Below are 13,350 nucleotides of genomic sequence, written 5' to 3'. Positions count from 1 at the left end.
TTGGGCAAAATAAATTCTATGTGTACCAAGGCAAACACATGTTGTCCACTGTGGTGGCTGTGGGAGTGCTGTTAATCAGCTGAGCAACACCTGAATCTCTTCTGTGTGGCTGCTCAAGCGCTCAGCTTACAGGAAACACAGGTTACAATCACGTCCAGTCTGAAGCTGAAAATAAAAACCAGCCTCCCACTTAGTGTTTGAAAGTGGCACTGACTGGTCGCAAAAGCTATCTGTACATCCGCTTGACTGAATTCTTGTTCTGGCTCAGCTCATACCGCTGTTGCCTGTACTGCCCTTTGGGAAGCAAAACTACAGCTGACTGCAGTGTTGTTCCCAAAGTGCCATGACTGGTTGTATGTACAGTACAAGGAAGCTGAAATGATAGTTCTCTTTCTCATCTTTATATTGGTCAACCACTACAATCGAGATTTTTAAATGTAGGTCAGTACAGATCTGCAGCTAGTCCTTGTGGGAGGTAGGGGGACATATAAAACAATTTTTTCTCTCTCTTTTTTTAAATAATCCACATGGCTGCGAAGAAGTAGGGGGAAGGGAAGGATCCAGGGCAACTTGTTTTGTTTTTGGCAAGCAGCCTTAAACTGTCTTAGCCTATCTCTTGCTCTGCTTTTCTGTAGGATGAGTATAGGAATACAAAGCTGGGGCCCTGATCTGCAGCAAGTTCCGCATGTGTGGACTCTCTTTCCTGGTCTGAGCTCTGCTGATTTCACTGGGACTCTGCCTGAACATAGGGAGCTATATGTAGAAAAGAATGTCTGTTGGTTTTGGAAAGCAGGACTCTGGGTAAAGACATCAGCTGCTGTCAAAGAAAGAGGGATGAATAGGTAAAAAAGGGGAACAAGAGAAGCCAGGAGTTTGTAGAAGGCATACAGTAAGGACAAGGAGAAGGTTGTGCAACGACGGATGAGATATTGCACCAATTTGTACAAAGCACAGTTGGACCCGTGTGTTTCAGAGGAACTGATCGAAGAGCTGAAAGAGATCTCTCTGCCGAGCAAGACCAATATTTTGAAGGAGGCAGTAGGAAGAGCAGTGAAACGATTAAAGAACAAAGAGAGCCCTGGAAATAAGATCAAGTATGGAGGAGAAAGCATGATTCAGGAAATACATCAACTATGTAATACAGCATGGAAAGAAAGGAATGCACCTAAGGAATGGGCAAGGTCTGTGCTAGTGACAATACACAAGAAAGGAAGTGCATTGGAATTGAAGAACTCCAGAATGATTGCCCTAAATAAGTCCTCTAGGCAAGATGCTGATGATGATACTGACCGAGAGACTGTGATTGCAGATAGAAGAACCTCTATGAGCAAGCGGGATTCAGGAAAGACAGAAGTACTATATAGCACATATTTTCACTAAGATTGATAGCGGAGAAAGCTTAATGAAAGAACAAGGATATCTACAATTTGCTTTGTCAACTTTTTTCAGAACGAATTTGACAGTATAGATTAGAAAGTGACTTGGGCGGTGTTGGAGTCGTATGGAGATTGATTTGGTTGTTGAAGGATATCAACGACAATGCGGCGGCAGTGGTGAGAACGTGAGGCAAGATGGGAAGTTGGTTTAGAATGAGTAAAAGTGAAAGGCAAAGAGATCCAGTATCACCCAGTATCTTCATCGCACATATAGAGAGAGCAATGGACAAGATCAAGGAAGAGGTAGAAGGGATATCTGTGCATGGGATGAGAATCAACAACTTGAAGTTTGCAAATGATATAGTTGTCATTGAAGAAGATGATGAGAAGCTAGCAAGAACAGTGAAGGTCTTAAACGAGGAAGAGAAGTGGTATGGACTGTTTATGAGGATCAATAAAACAAAAACAGTTGTGTTTGGAGATAAGGAAATAGGAAGGAAGATCATTATAGATGGGATCGAACTGGAGAACCTAGAGAAGTTCACATACCTGGCAAACAACGTAATATATGATCTAGCCTTTAAGAAGGAAATAGCGACTAGAATAGCGAAAGCAAAAGCGAGTTTGAAGGTGGTGGGTAAGATCTGGAAAAGCAAAGCAGTTAGCTTAGGAACAGAGCCGAGCATCTTCAAAAGTGCATATTCAGCAGCATGTTGTATGGATGTGTGACACACACGATAACAAAAGATTTGAAGAGAAGGATATTGGCATTTGACAGGAGTTGTTACAGAAAGATCCCGAGAATAGGATAGATGCAGAAGGTTACCAATGGGGAATTATACAGGAAGATTCAGCCGAAAGAGAACCTACTGCAAAAGGTTATACAATGTAAGTTACAACTATTGGGGCATATCTGCATAATGAACAGCAAAGAAAAAATCAAGGCCCTGGTATTCAGCATGATGGATGGTTTGAATAGGAGAGGCAGATCCCACAGAGAATGGGTAGATGATATAGTAGACTGGTGCACAGCTAGTCTACAGAAACTAAGCCTCTCCGCACTGGGCAGGGAAAGATGGAAGGAATAGTGAGGGAGGCATTGAACATCAACAGGTGCTGAGCCCATGGTTGATGATGATATAATAAGGGTACAGAGAGCCAGGGGAGATGGCAGGCAGAGGCTGGATCTATGGGTTTGGAGCTGTTCAACAGCAGCCCTTCTCCGTGTGTGCTGTAGTGCCGTGCCTACGTTGGCTTCTTGCCTAGAGTTGGCAGATTATGATGATGATTCAGAGCTCTGTGATTCTTATGCAAGAGGAGATTCCACAACTTTCTGTAGAGGCAGGGATTGGGCACTTAAGGGTTAGAAAGTGGGTGGCTGATTTAGGTTTGTAGCCAAGAAGGCAAAGACAGCCAGGCCAGCAGCTGGGAGCAACAGTGCTCACCCTGGAAAGGAGAGGATAGGCAGGTGTTGGTATCCTTTTTGAAGACAGGAAGCAATAGAAATTTGTGTGTGTGTGTGTGTGTGTTTAGTAGGGTAGTATAACATAGTCTAGCTGTGAAGAAGAGGCTGTGTGTGTGAGAGAGGGACAGTGCGCTAAGTAAGCTTCTGTTAGGTGTTTCCTCTTTTGTCACTCGAGAAAACGATTATATTTGAATCTCTAAACCCCCAGTCCAAACTATCTGCAATTTTCTATTTTGCACCTGTGAAAGTAGTTCCACAAGTGTTTAAGATGGCATCCTTGGCATTCATCTGCTCTGAAAAGTGATTTTTTTTTTCTTTAAAGAATGATGAGGTTCTACTTTTGGTAAACCAGATTTACACAGATGACCCCACAACTAGAACTTAGTTAATAGTTTTGTTCATGGCACAAGAGCCAAGAGTATCTAATACTTATTAGCTAGCATGGGTAAGAATGGTGTCCTTAGCCTCTGTTTGTCAGAGGCTGCAAATGGATGTCAGGAGAGGGGTCACTGTTCTGTTCACTCCTTCTGGGGTTGTGGCATTGGCCCCTGTTGAAAAACACGGTACTGGCCTAGATGTCTGACCCAGCATGGCTGTTCTTATGTTCTTAAGTTTACACTTCAGATTAAATTTATTGATTCTGCAGGGATAATTGCTGTAATAACATTGGTAAATAAAGTGAGATTCAGAGCAGGAAGGAGCAGATCCGCTCAGTATGAGTATGGCATTTTTGCATAATCATATTTGCAAGTAGATCTGAACTTTGAATAATAAATAGTCCATTAATAGCTGAAGACTCAACTGTAGCGCAATCTATTATACACGACTTTCTAACAAAGAGCATAGCAATGCAGAATATTGGAAATGTTAAGCTCTGCGTAGGTGCAGTGTGACTGCTTCATGGATCAACATAACCTTGTCTATACCAGAAAACAAAGGCTATGTCTAGATTGCAAGGATTGCCACTCCAAGAGCCTTCTGCTGACATCCTGGTCATCCTCATTCCACAAGGAAAAAGGGATGTGTCAGCAGAGGGAGTTTTCCTGATATATGGCTCTGTGTAGACGGGCCAAATATCAGGAACGCCTCTCCTAACAGAATTTTCAGCAGGAGATATGCAAATACTTTGTGCAATTTTGTATCTTCTGCTGACAATTCTTGGCAATCTGGACATCATAGCGTAAGAGATTCCCCACAGTGAATAATAAGGCAGAGAAGACTTCTCATCCTTCAGGGAGTTTCTCTCCCCCAGTCCCGTTAATCAGTAGCAATTAGAAGGTGAGCCAGTAATGTGGAAGAAAAATTGAGAGCTGATAGCAAGAGTTTGCTGAGACTGTTGTGTCTTTAAAGGGACACCATTAACATTAAAATCAGAAATTTAAAAACATTTTCCTCTTAAATTGGTTACTGGTCCCTTAGTAACACTGATTTGAAAACAGTTTTTTCTGTCACTTTACGCGGTTCTGCAAAATTTTGTTTTGGGCTAACCCTTCTGAGAATGGAAGGTATTTCCATTTACATCTTGCAGCTGACTGGTTTCCATCAATCAATATACAGAAAGCACTTTGACTTCCAGAAACCTGAAGACACTCTCTTCTGTTCCTTACAAGAAATTAGACAAATTTTGGAGTAGACCCTCAATCTTTAATGTCTCTTTTATCGTTGTTTAATGTATTGTGTGAATGTCGGTACATTTATGTTTAAAACTTTGCATGTTTCCTATTTTCAGGTGCTTAAGACTTTTACACATTGCACTTTTCACCACCTCTTAAGGAGGAGCTCTCACCTCCTCCCTTCCTCTTCCCCTTGAAGCTTGCCCACTAGCCATTAATTCCAGTTCCTGACTTAGCTATGCCACCCCAAAAAGCCCTGTCTCCAGTCCATTTCTGCTGCCGCCCAGAGTTTCTGCTTTCTTAACAATTGTCCACTCCTCTGTTTCTCTGGTACACACCCGAAAGCTTTGTATCATCCTTTGATATTTATACTGTGGTAGCCTCTACAGTCCTACCAAGCTGAGGGCCCCCTTGGCCTAGATGCTGTACATAGCCACTATTGCTGTTCCCTCACCTTTTCGAGATCATTATTGCTTTCCTTCCTTTACCATGCAAGTTCTTCTGCCTGAATGTCCCTCTCCAACTTACCATCTGGCCCATCAGCCGATGCATATTTAATTACTCTTTAAAACAGGGCAAAGAAGAGACAGTATCCACACACATATGTACACCAATTTTTATTTTATTTCTATCATATATCATTGCTTCCCTTGGCAGATAGTTTTATCTGCTCCATTGTGTGTGTGTGTGTGTGTGTGTGTATGTGAGAGAGAGAGAGAGAGAGAAACTATTTTCATTATTAATAGTTGGGTTTCTCGCTCTAAGTTGCTGCCATGGGCACCTCTGGGCTGTGCATGGACAGTCTTTAACTTTTTTCAGAGTAGCCAGGATTGTTGTTTTAAAACTCTGGCTATCTCTGCACTACAGAGATCTTTCAAAAGAGGCTCTTCAGGAAGAAGTTCTTTCGAAAGAGTGTGTCCACACACAAAAAAGTGGATCAAAAGAGCGATCAGCTCTTTTGAAAGAGCATCCATGCAGCCCCTGCTTTTTCAAAAGAATGGGCCAGGGTTTGAAAATAGAGGACTGCTCTTTCGAAAGAAAGACCCTGCCGAGTGTCTGCACACATTTTCTTTCGAAAGTCACTTTCAAAAGGGGGCTCTCTTCATGAAGCAGGAAAGGAAGAGTAGTTTCGAAAGGAGTGCCACATTCTATTGATTTACTTTTGAAAGAATGCTTTTTGTGTGTAGACGCTTGATGGGCTCTTTTGAAAGAGCCTTCTTCTTTCGAAATAACTTGTTAGTGTGGACGCAGCCTTTTAGTATCAGTAAAAAGTATCCTGAGAGATCTTTTTGCCTTGAATTTTCTAGTATATGTAACTCTTTGAAGCCAACTCTTAACTGATAGGATTAAAAAGATGCTACTTGCACTCATGTTAAGTAATCGTTATGAAGTTTCTCTCTCTTTACTTTGAGGCATCTGGTACAGGCTACTGTCAGAGACAGACTACTGAATTAGAATAACCAGTGGTTTGATCTGGTAAACATAAGAACAGCCATACTGAATCAGCCCAAAGGTCCACCCAGCCCAGGATCATATCTGCCAACAATTGCCAATGCTAGGTACCCCAGAAGGAGTGGACCGAACAGGTAATGATCATGCGATCTCTCTATGCCATCCATCTGCAGTTTCTGACAAACAGAGGCTAAGGACATCATTCCTTACCCGTCCTGGCTAATAGTCAATAATGGACCTAACCTCCAGGAATTTATCTAGCTCTTTTTTTTAAACTATGTTATTTAAACCATGTTATAGTCCTAGCCTTCACAGCCTCCTCTGGCAAGGAGTTCCACAGATTGACTGAGTGCTGTGAGAAGAACTTCCTTGTATTTCTTTTAAACCTGCTGCCCATTAATTTCATTTGGTGTCCTCTAGTTCTGATATTATGAGAACAAGTAAGTAATTTTTCCTTGTTTTGCTTTCTCCACACCACTCATAATTTTATATACCTCTGTCATATCACCTGTTAGTGCCCTCTTTTCTAAGATAAATCCTTGTCTCTTTAATCTCTCTTCATATGAGACCCTTCTAAACCCCTAATCATTTTAGTTGCCCTTTTCTGAACATTTTTTAATGCCAATATATCTTTTTGGAGATGAGGAGACCACATCTGAATGCAGTATTCAAGATGTGAGCATAGCATGGCTTTATATAAGGGCAATAAGATGTTCTCTGTCTTATTTTCTATCCCTTTTTAATGATTCTGAAAGCAGTTCCTATTTTGTGAAGTACCATAGGTGCTGGCAAAGAGGATGCTGGGCTGTGTCAGAGCCTTGTAAACTTTAGCTGCTGCAACTCAATAACAGTTGAGGTGTCCTCACAATTTATAGCAGGAAAAATCTAGGAGATGCCTGTCTCCTTGGTAAAGTAGATTTTGTGGGGAGGAAAGAATAACAAGTGAAGAGTTTCAGATAACAAAATGCAGTCCAATAGTCATAAGGCAGACAGTTGTCAGAAAATAGTTTGCTGGTGAATAGCGCTTTTTGTGTTAGGTGAAGCTTGCCAGTTGAAGATACAAGTGACATGGGCGGGGTCTGCTCCCTCAATATTTTTTCCCAGGGTGTCATTTCATGGGACCAAAACAATGCAAGGTCTGGCCTCTCCTATTGCTTTTACTTTGTGAATGGAGGCTTAACTGGCAGAAGTCCAGCAACCATGTAATTTTGTGTTCTCAAATAGCTTCTGAAATAGCAACCACACAATAACAAAGCCTATACTGTGTTTTCTGTCATCCTGGCCTATGGTTCATATATTTTTCCCTTTGACTGTTCTCAAGAGGGAACCAGTGGGATGGGAACTGCTAATATTTTGTTTGAAATGCAGGATTTACATGTGATGAAGTCTTGCTCCTGATTTATGTTGGCTCTTCTCTTTCTAGCCATTTTTACTAGTGGGAATAATCTTATATATCACATTTTTTGTCTTTCTTTCTTTCTTTCATAATAGGAAACCAGTTCACAGAGGGACCTCTCCACGTAGCTGGTGGTTGCTGTGCTCTCCTGACTAAATATGGCAACCCCAGAAGTGAGCGTTCACATGGAGGAGGTGGTCGTGGTAACCACACCTGACAATGTGGTTGATGGCAGTGGTGTAGAAGAAGTGAAAACTGTGCTAGTGACCACAAACTTGTCTCAACATGGGTAAGAAGTGGTTTCATCCTATACGGTGGAAGTGACATTGAGGTTTGGGCTTTAACATTCAATCAAAACAGACTTCAAATAACAGTGGAAATATAGAAGTCAGAGTGGGAGTTGAGTCAGTCCCTTGTGATCTTGCCTGTGTTTGACTTGTCTCTGGGACTGGGGGGAACCAAGATTTCCACCACCATCTTGCATATCTCCCCTACATCCTCTGCAGTGAAGACCAATATAAAGAATTAATTTAGCCTCTCCGAAATGGTCTTGTCTTTCTTAAGTGGTGCTCTTTTTAACATGTTTGTCATCTAGCATCTGTACTGCCTGTTTGGCAGGCTTACGGCTTCTTAGGTTTTTACCCCTTTGGCAAATTGCTTCTCAAATTCTTTCCTGACTTCTCTCTGACTACTAACTTGTAAAAGTATACAGAGTTTGTGCTCTTCCCTATTTTCTTCGTTAGAATTTGATCCCAACTTTTAAAGGATGCATTTTTGCATCTAGCAGCCTCTGTTATTTTTTTAAAGCTATAGTGGCATTATTTTGGTGTTTTTGTTGCCTTTTTTATTTTTGGGTATATGTTTAGTCTGAGCTTCTCTTTTGGTATTTTTAAGTAGTCTCCATGCTGCATTCAGACACTTTACTCTTGTGACTGCTCTTTTTAATTTCTGCCTAATTAGTGTCCTCCATTTTACGTAGTTACCTACTCCTTTGTTTAATTGTTTATAGACAGTGGAACAGCTTCAGCAGGAGAGTTTGAGAGAACCATGTGTCAGAATATAATATCTGCTCCTCTCCCATGCTGTTACTTGTCCAAAGCAAGAAGTCCTGTGGCATCTTATAGACTAACATATTTTGGAGCGTAAGCTTTTTGTGGGCAAAGACAAAGCAGGCAGATGACAAAGCGGGTCTTTGCCAATGAAAGCTTATGTTCCAAAATATCTGTTAGTCTAGAAGGTGCCACGGGATTTCTTGTTGTTTTTGAAGATACAGACTAACTCGGCTACCTCTCTGATACTGGTCCAAATCAGTATCTCTGGAATCCTAGGAGAGTTTTCACCTACCTCATGACTCCAAAAGATCCCCTATCTCCACATTAGAGCTGCCCCTGCTGCCTGTGAACAGCGTACATGTCCTGTGGCTGTAACGAGAGCAATTTCTTAACATTGTCGTTTTAACCTACAGTCATCTGCTGAGAACTTTATGTAAGACAGCACTAGACTACACAAAATCAGCCAATGAATCACAAAGTCAGTCTTTTCACACCCCGCATCTGTCCCTCTTTATCAGAGCTGGACAGCCTTTAGATTTACATCCTCCTTAAACTCCTGCTTCAGACGCGCAGTTTATGCAGAGTGAAACTGCTGAAGTGTCAGGAAAGTTGGTTGTCATTTCCTCTTCCTCCCTTGATCCCCGCGGACTTAAGAGATGGGTGGAGAGAATGTGCAGCAATAATTAGACTGGGCCTCTTTGCCAAAAAATCCGAGTGTACATGTGTCAAATCCAGTAGAGCTGGTCATGCAGAATAATATCCAGATCTTGTACAAGTTGCAGATGTCAATTGGCCATCGTGCCCTTGCTTCCTTGCATGGAAACCTACTGTGAAAGATTAACACACATAGCACCTGTGTTCTGTTCTAGCTAAGATTGCAATGGCATCCTGTGAGTGTTGAGAAGAAATATTTACAGTCCAAAGTAGCCTACACGGGTTTCCAGTTGGTGTAGATTTTTAATTTTGCATGTACTGTGAGATTAAGCTGATGCAGGCCAGGGACTAACTGCAGAGTCAGTTCTCTTTCCTTCCCTTAGCAAGCACTGAAGGTTGGGGAGGGACACTAGTACAAGGTAGAAAGTAGAGGAACACTTTGATATATTGTCTTTAATTAACTTTTTTGCCTGTAGGTGCAGTGGCTTATACTATACAGCTCTGGCCATGCTAGCCCCCTCCTTTGGAAGGGGCATGGTAATGAGGGACTTTGGCAAATGCTAATAAGGCACTGTCAAGAATATGCAGCACCTCATTAACATAATGGCAGCCATGCATGATTCAAAATGCATGTCACCCTTGTAGTGGGGGGAGGCTTTCAAAACAACCCCCTGATTTCGAAAGCCTCTTCTTGCCAAAACCAAATGGGAAGAAGGGGCTTTCAAAATTAAGGGGTCTTTTCGAAAGGCCCCCGGCTACTCGGGCAGCATGTGTTTCAAAAGCGGCACTTTCAAAGAGCGTGCGGCTGCCATTATGCTAATGAGACGCTGCATATTCATATAAGTGCCTCATTAGCATATTCCAAAATACCTCATTAGCTTCCTCTTTTTGGAAGCAACATGGTAGTGTGGCCACAGCTTTTGTGCGTAACTTATAGGAGGCCAGGCAGCCTGAGCTGTGAGGTACACAGAGATGCTATAAAATGCAAATCTCTAAAAATGGGTTGGTTGACTTGTTCACAGATCTTTTAATAAACACTTTCAGTTGCAAGGAAGAAGTTAGGCCTTGTCTGCAGAGTTTTGTCACCAAAAGTGGGGTGAACACTCAAAAATCACTATGATAAAGATCAGTGTGTAACATGCATTCTTTCTTGCTATCAGCGGAGAGCATTCACCATTTGCTCACACTGTGAATTACAGTGTCTAATGCACTGAGGGTACCTATCGTGCAGTTCAGCTCAACAACTTCTGTCGCTAGATGTTCTGGGAAGATGGAGCAGATTGTGGCACATCTTGGTACCTTGCTCAGTGTCTTATGACACATAGCTTTCTGTCCCAGCATTGCATGGGCTTCCAGCTTTCTTTCACCACATTTTTTTCCAACAGCCCTTGTTTGCTGTGCACCCTGGCATCTTTATGAGAAAGTTTGTATCCCACACTGCTTTCCTATTGTTATGCTTGTAAGAAGCACATGTGATCTTTTTAGATGAGTAAGGCAAGAACGCCGCATTTATTGAGAATACAGCAATGTTATATTATATGCATGTAATATACTTGGTTTACACACACACACACACACACACACACACACACACACACACACACACACACACACACACACACACACACACACACACACACACACACACACACACACACACACACACACACACAGAGTCTTATGGTTGCTTATAGTTATCCAAAGTTGCTCACTCTAATCTACTAGACGGGAGTGGGGAATGGGGTTTTGTTGATCTGGATCAATGCTCCGATGTTGAAAAGGGTGAGAAGAGCCCAATCCTGTAGTGGTGCACACATCTTTTATAGCTTTTGGTCAGTATTCCTGGTTCTGTCCCACTGCCCCAGGCAGTATGAGTCACCAGTCAGTGGCAGATGGGTTTGATCCTTTCTCACTGCCCCAGGTTTTTCTGTGACTAGTCACCTGCAGATGGGACTTAATCTTCCTCTCTGGGTGGGTCACTGCTGTAGAGTCCAGTTCTTGTTGTTCTTCAGCCTCCAAGTCTTTGTAGTCCAGACAGGCTGGCTCCAGAGGCTAATTTAGTAAGCATCCACATTCGCGCTTCCAGATGCATCTGACACATACCCATCCTCACCCAGAGACAGCACAAGGTTTACAGGCTAATACAGTAGAGCATATCCCTCAAAATGGAGTCTTAGGTACAGTATGGAGTTAGATGCAAAGTAGTACAAAGCTTCTATGAAAAGATACAGGGGAATATAAAGTTACATGGTAATGCAAAGTTTCTATTAAAATATACCTAACTATTTAGGGTTGCTACACTATGCTCTGATAAGTGTCATGATGACATTGCGGATGGCTGTGAAGTTAATCACAACATTCCTGACTGAAGAAGATTCACAGTGGCTTGATATGTTGTGTGATATATATAGGAGTAACTTTAGATTGCTTTTGGCATTCACAGAATGCTACAGATGTTGGGCCATTGCTTTTCGGCTTGGGAAACAAGCACTGAATGGTGAGATTATATCACCGTGCATGTCTGGGATGATGATTGGTGGCTACAGAACATTCAGCTGCAGAGATCTAACTTCCTGGAAATGCGTGCAGAGCTTGCTACAGCGTTCCCATGCAAGGACACTAGAATGAGACCTGCTGTATTCCTAGAGAGACGTGGCAATTGCTGCATGGAAGCTGGCAACTCCAGACTGGTACTATTTGGCCATGAATCAATTTGGTGTTGGGAAGCTGACTCTTCAGACTGTTAATACAAGTGTGCTGGGCAATTAATTCCATCCTTCTGTGAAGAACCATGTTTGTGGGATGTGTGTGTAAAATACTGGATGACTGTGCAGAAATGGTCTCAGAGGGGTAGCAGTGTTGATCAGAACAATCAGTCCTGTGCCACCTTAAAAAATAACATTTATTAGGTAACGAGCTTTTGTGGGTAAGAAGTGGGTCTTTCCCCCTAAAGCTCATTACCTAATAATTTGTTTTACTCTTCAAAGTGCTACAGGACTGCCTGTTGTTTGCAGAAATGGGTTTCCCTAACTGTGGAGGGTCAACAGATGGCACACATTCTAATTATGGCAACAGAGCATCCTATGACAAAGAACATCAATAGGAAGGAGAGTTTCTCCATGGTGCTGAAGGTGCTTGTGGATCACCCTGCATGTTTCAGTGACGTGAAAATGGGGTAGTCCAGGAAGGTGCATGGCATGCACATCTTCAGGTACGCTGACCTGTACAGAAAGCTGTAAGCAGGCACTTTCTTTCTGGACCAGAAGGCTACAATGGGTGATGTTGAAAGGCCTATAATGATCCTGGTAGACTCAGTGTATCCGTTATAGCTGTAGCTCATGAAACCTTACACTGGAAACTTGGACAGCAGTAAGGACTGACTCAACAGAAGGTTGAGCAGGTGCCAGTTGACAATGGAATGCACCTTTGGCAGATTAAACCTGTACTGGCAATGTCTTTATGGCAGGCTAGACCTCAATCAGAATAATGTTCCCGGAGTCATAGCTGTGTATTGTACACTGCATTATCTGTGAAGCTAAGGGTGCTCAATGGAGGACTATTGAAGCAGACCATCTGGCTGCTTCTTTTGAGCAGCCAGAAAGTAGAGCTATCAGAGGAGGCAATTACAGTCAGTCTTTGATGCAACATGTTGGAAATGAGAACCAGTAACGCACATCTCTGTGATTGGTGCTGCAATGTTATATTACATGTATCAGAGAGGCAGCTGAGTTAGTCTGTATCTTCAAAAACAATAAGAAGTCCTGTGACACCTTATAGACTAACAGATATTTTGGAGCGTAAGCTTTCGTGGGCAAAGACCCACTTTGGCAGATGCATGAGTCTCATATTGCATGTAGAATAGTAACAGAGAGATAGCCATGCTAGTCTATATACTATGAAAACAAAAATTCAGTCCAGTAGCACTTTAAAGACTAACTAAATAATGTATTAGGTGATGAGCTTTCGTGGGGCAGACCCACTTCTTTGGACTGCTTTTTTGTTTACATTACATGTAGTTTTCCTGGGAAGCAATGATGACATTTGGGGCCTTATGTGCCAGTAAGCAAATGATTACACTGTCTGGGTATATATTGGTAGTGCCTATTATCGCAATTCGTAGGAAACAAAAGAGTTACTGTTCAAAACTTAGCTTTTATTGCACAAGAAACAACATGGACAGACATGCATGCATATGCGCTTGGTAAGCAAGGAGGTACCAGGGAAGGGCAGACTTTTAGAGCTGCATGTATGTTCATTTTATTTTGAAAGTTGCCTGAGGGTGTGGGGTGAATGGTAAATAGAGAATCCCCAGAAAACAGAAAGGACTGTGTGGGCAGAAGAT

The 13,350-nt window shown here is 42.2% G+C and overlaps 1 protein-coding gene across 3 annotated transcripts in view; it reads left to right on the top strand.

Moving 5' to 3' along the window:
* The window catches only part of GMEB2 (glucocorticoid modulatory element binding protein 2), a 51,267-nt gene that overhangs the window by 8,607 nt on the left and 29,310 nt on the right, over positions 1-13,350 (top strand). For 2 of the 3 annotated variants that reach the window (XM_075011537.1, XM_075011536.1), the window contains exon 2: positions 7,398-7,591. In XM_075011537.1, the coding sequence (XP_074867638.1) occupies positions 7,461-7,591 (131 nt within the window). In that variant the 5' untranslated portion in view covers positions 7,398-7,460. Of the gene's footprint in view, positions 1-7,397; positions 7,592-13,350 lie in introns of those variants that run through there. The other variant, XM_075011538.1, reaches the window with a different exon arrangement.

Source organism: Carettochelys insculpta, chromosome 17, assembly GCF_033958435.1.
Source record: "Carettochelys insculpta isolate YL-2023 chromosome 17, ASM3395843v1, whole genome shotgun sequence".
In the NCBI taxonomy this organism is placed as follows: Eukaryota; Metazoa; Chordata; order Testudines; family Carettochelyidae; genus Carettochelys; species Carettochelys insculpta.
Note: the sequence above shows the minus strand (reverse complement) of the source record. Positions and strands in the feature narration are given on the sequence as shown.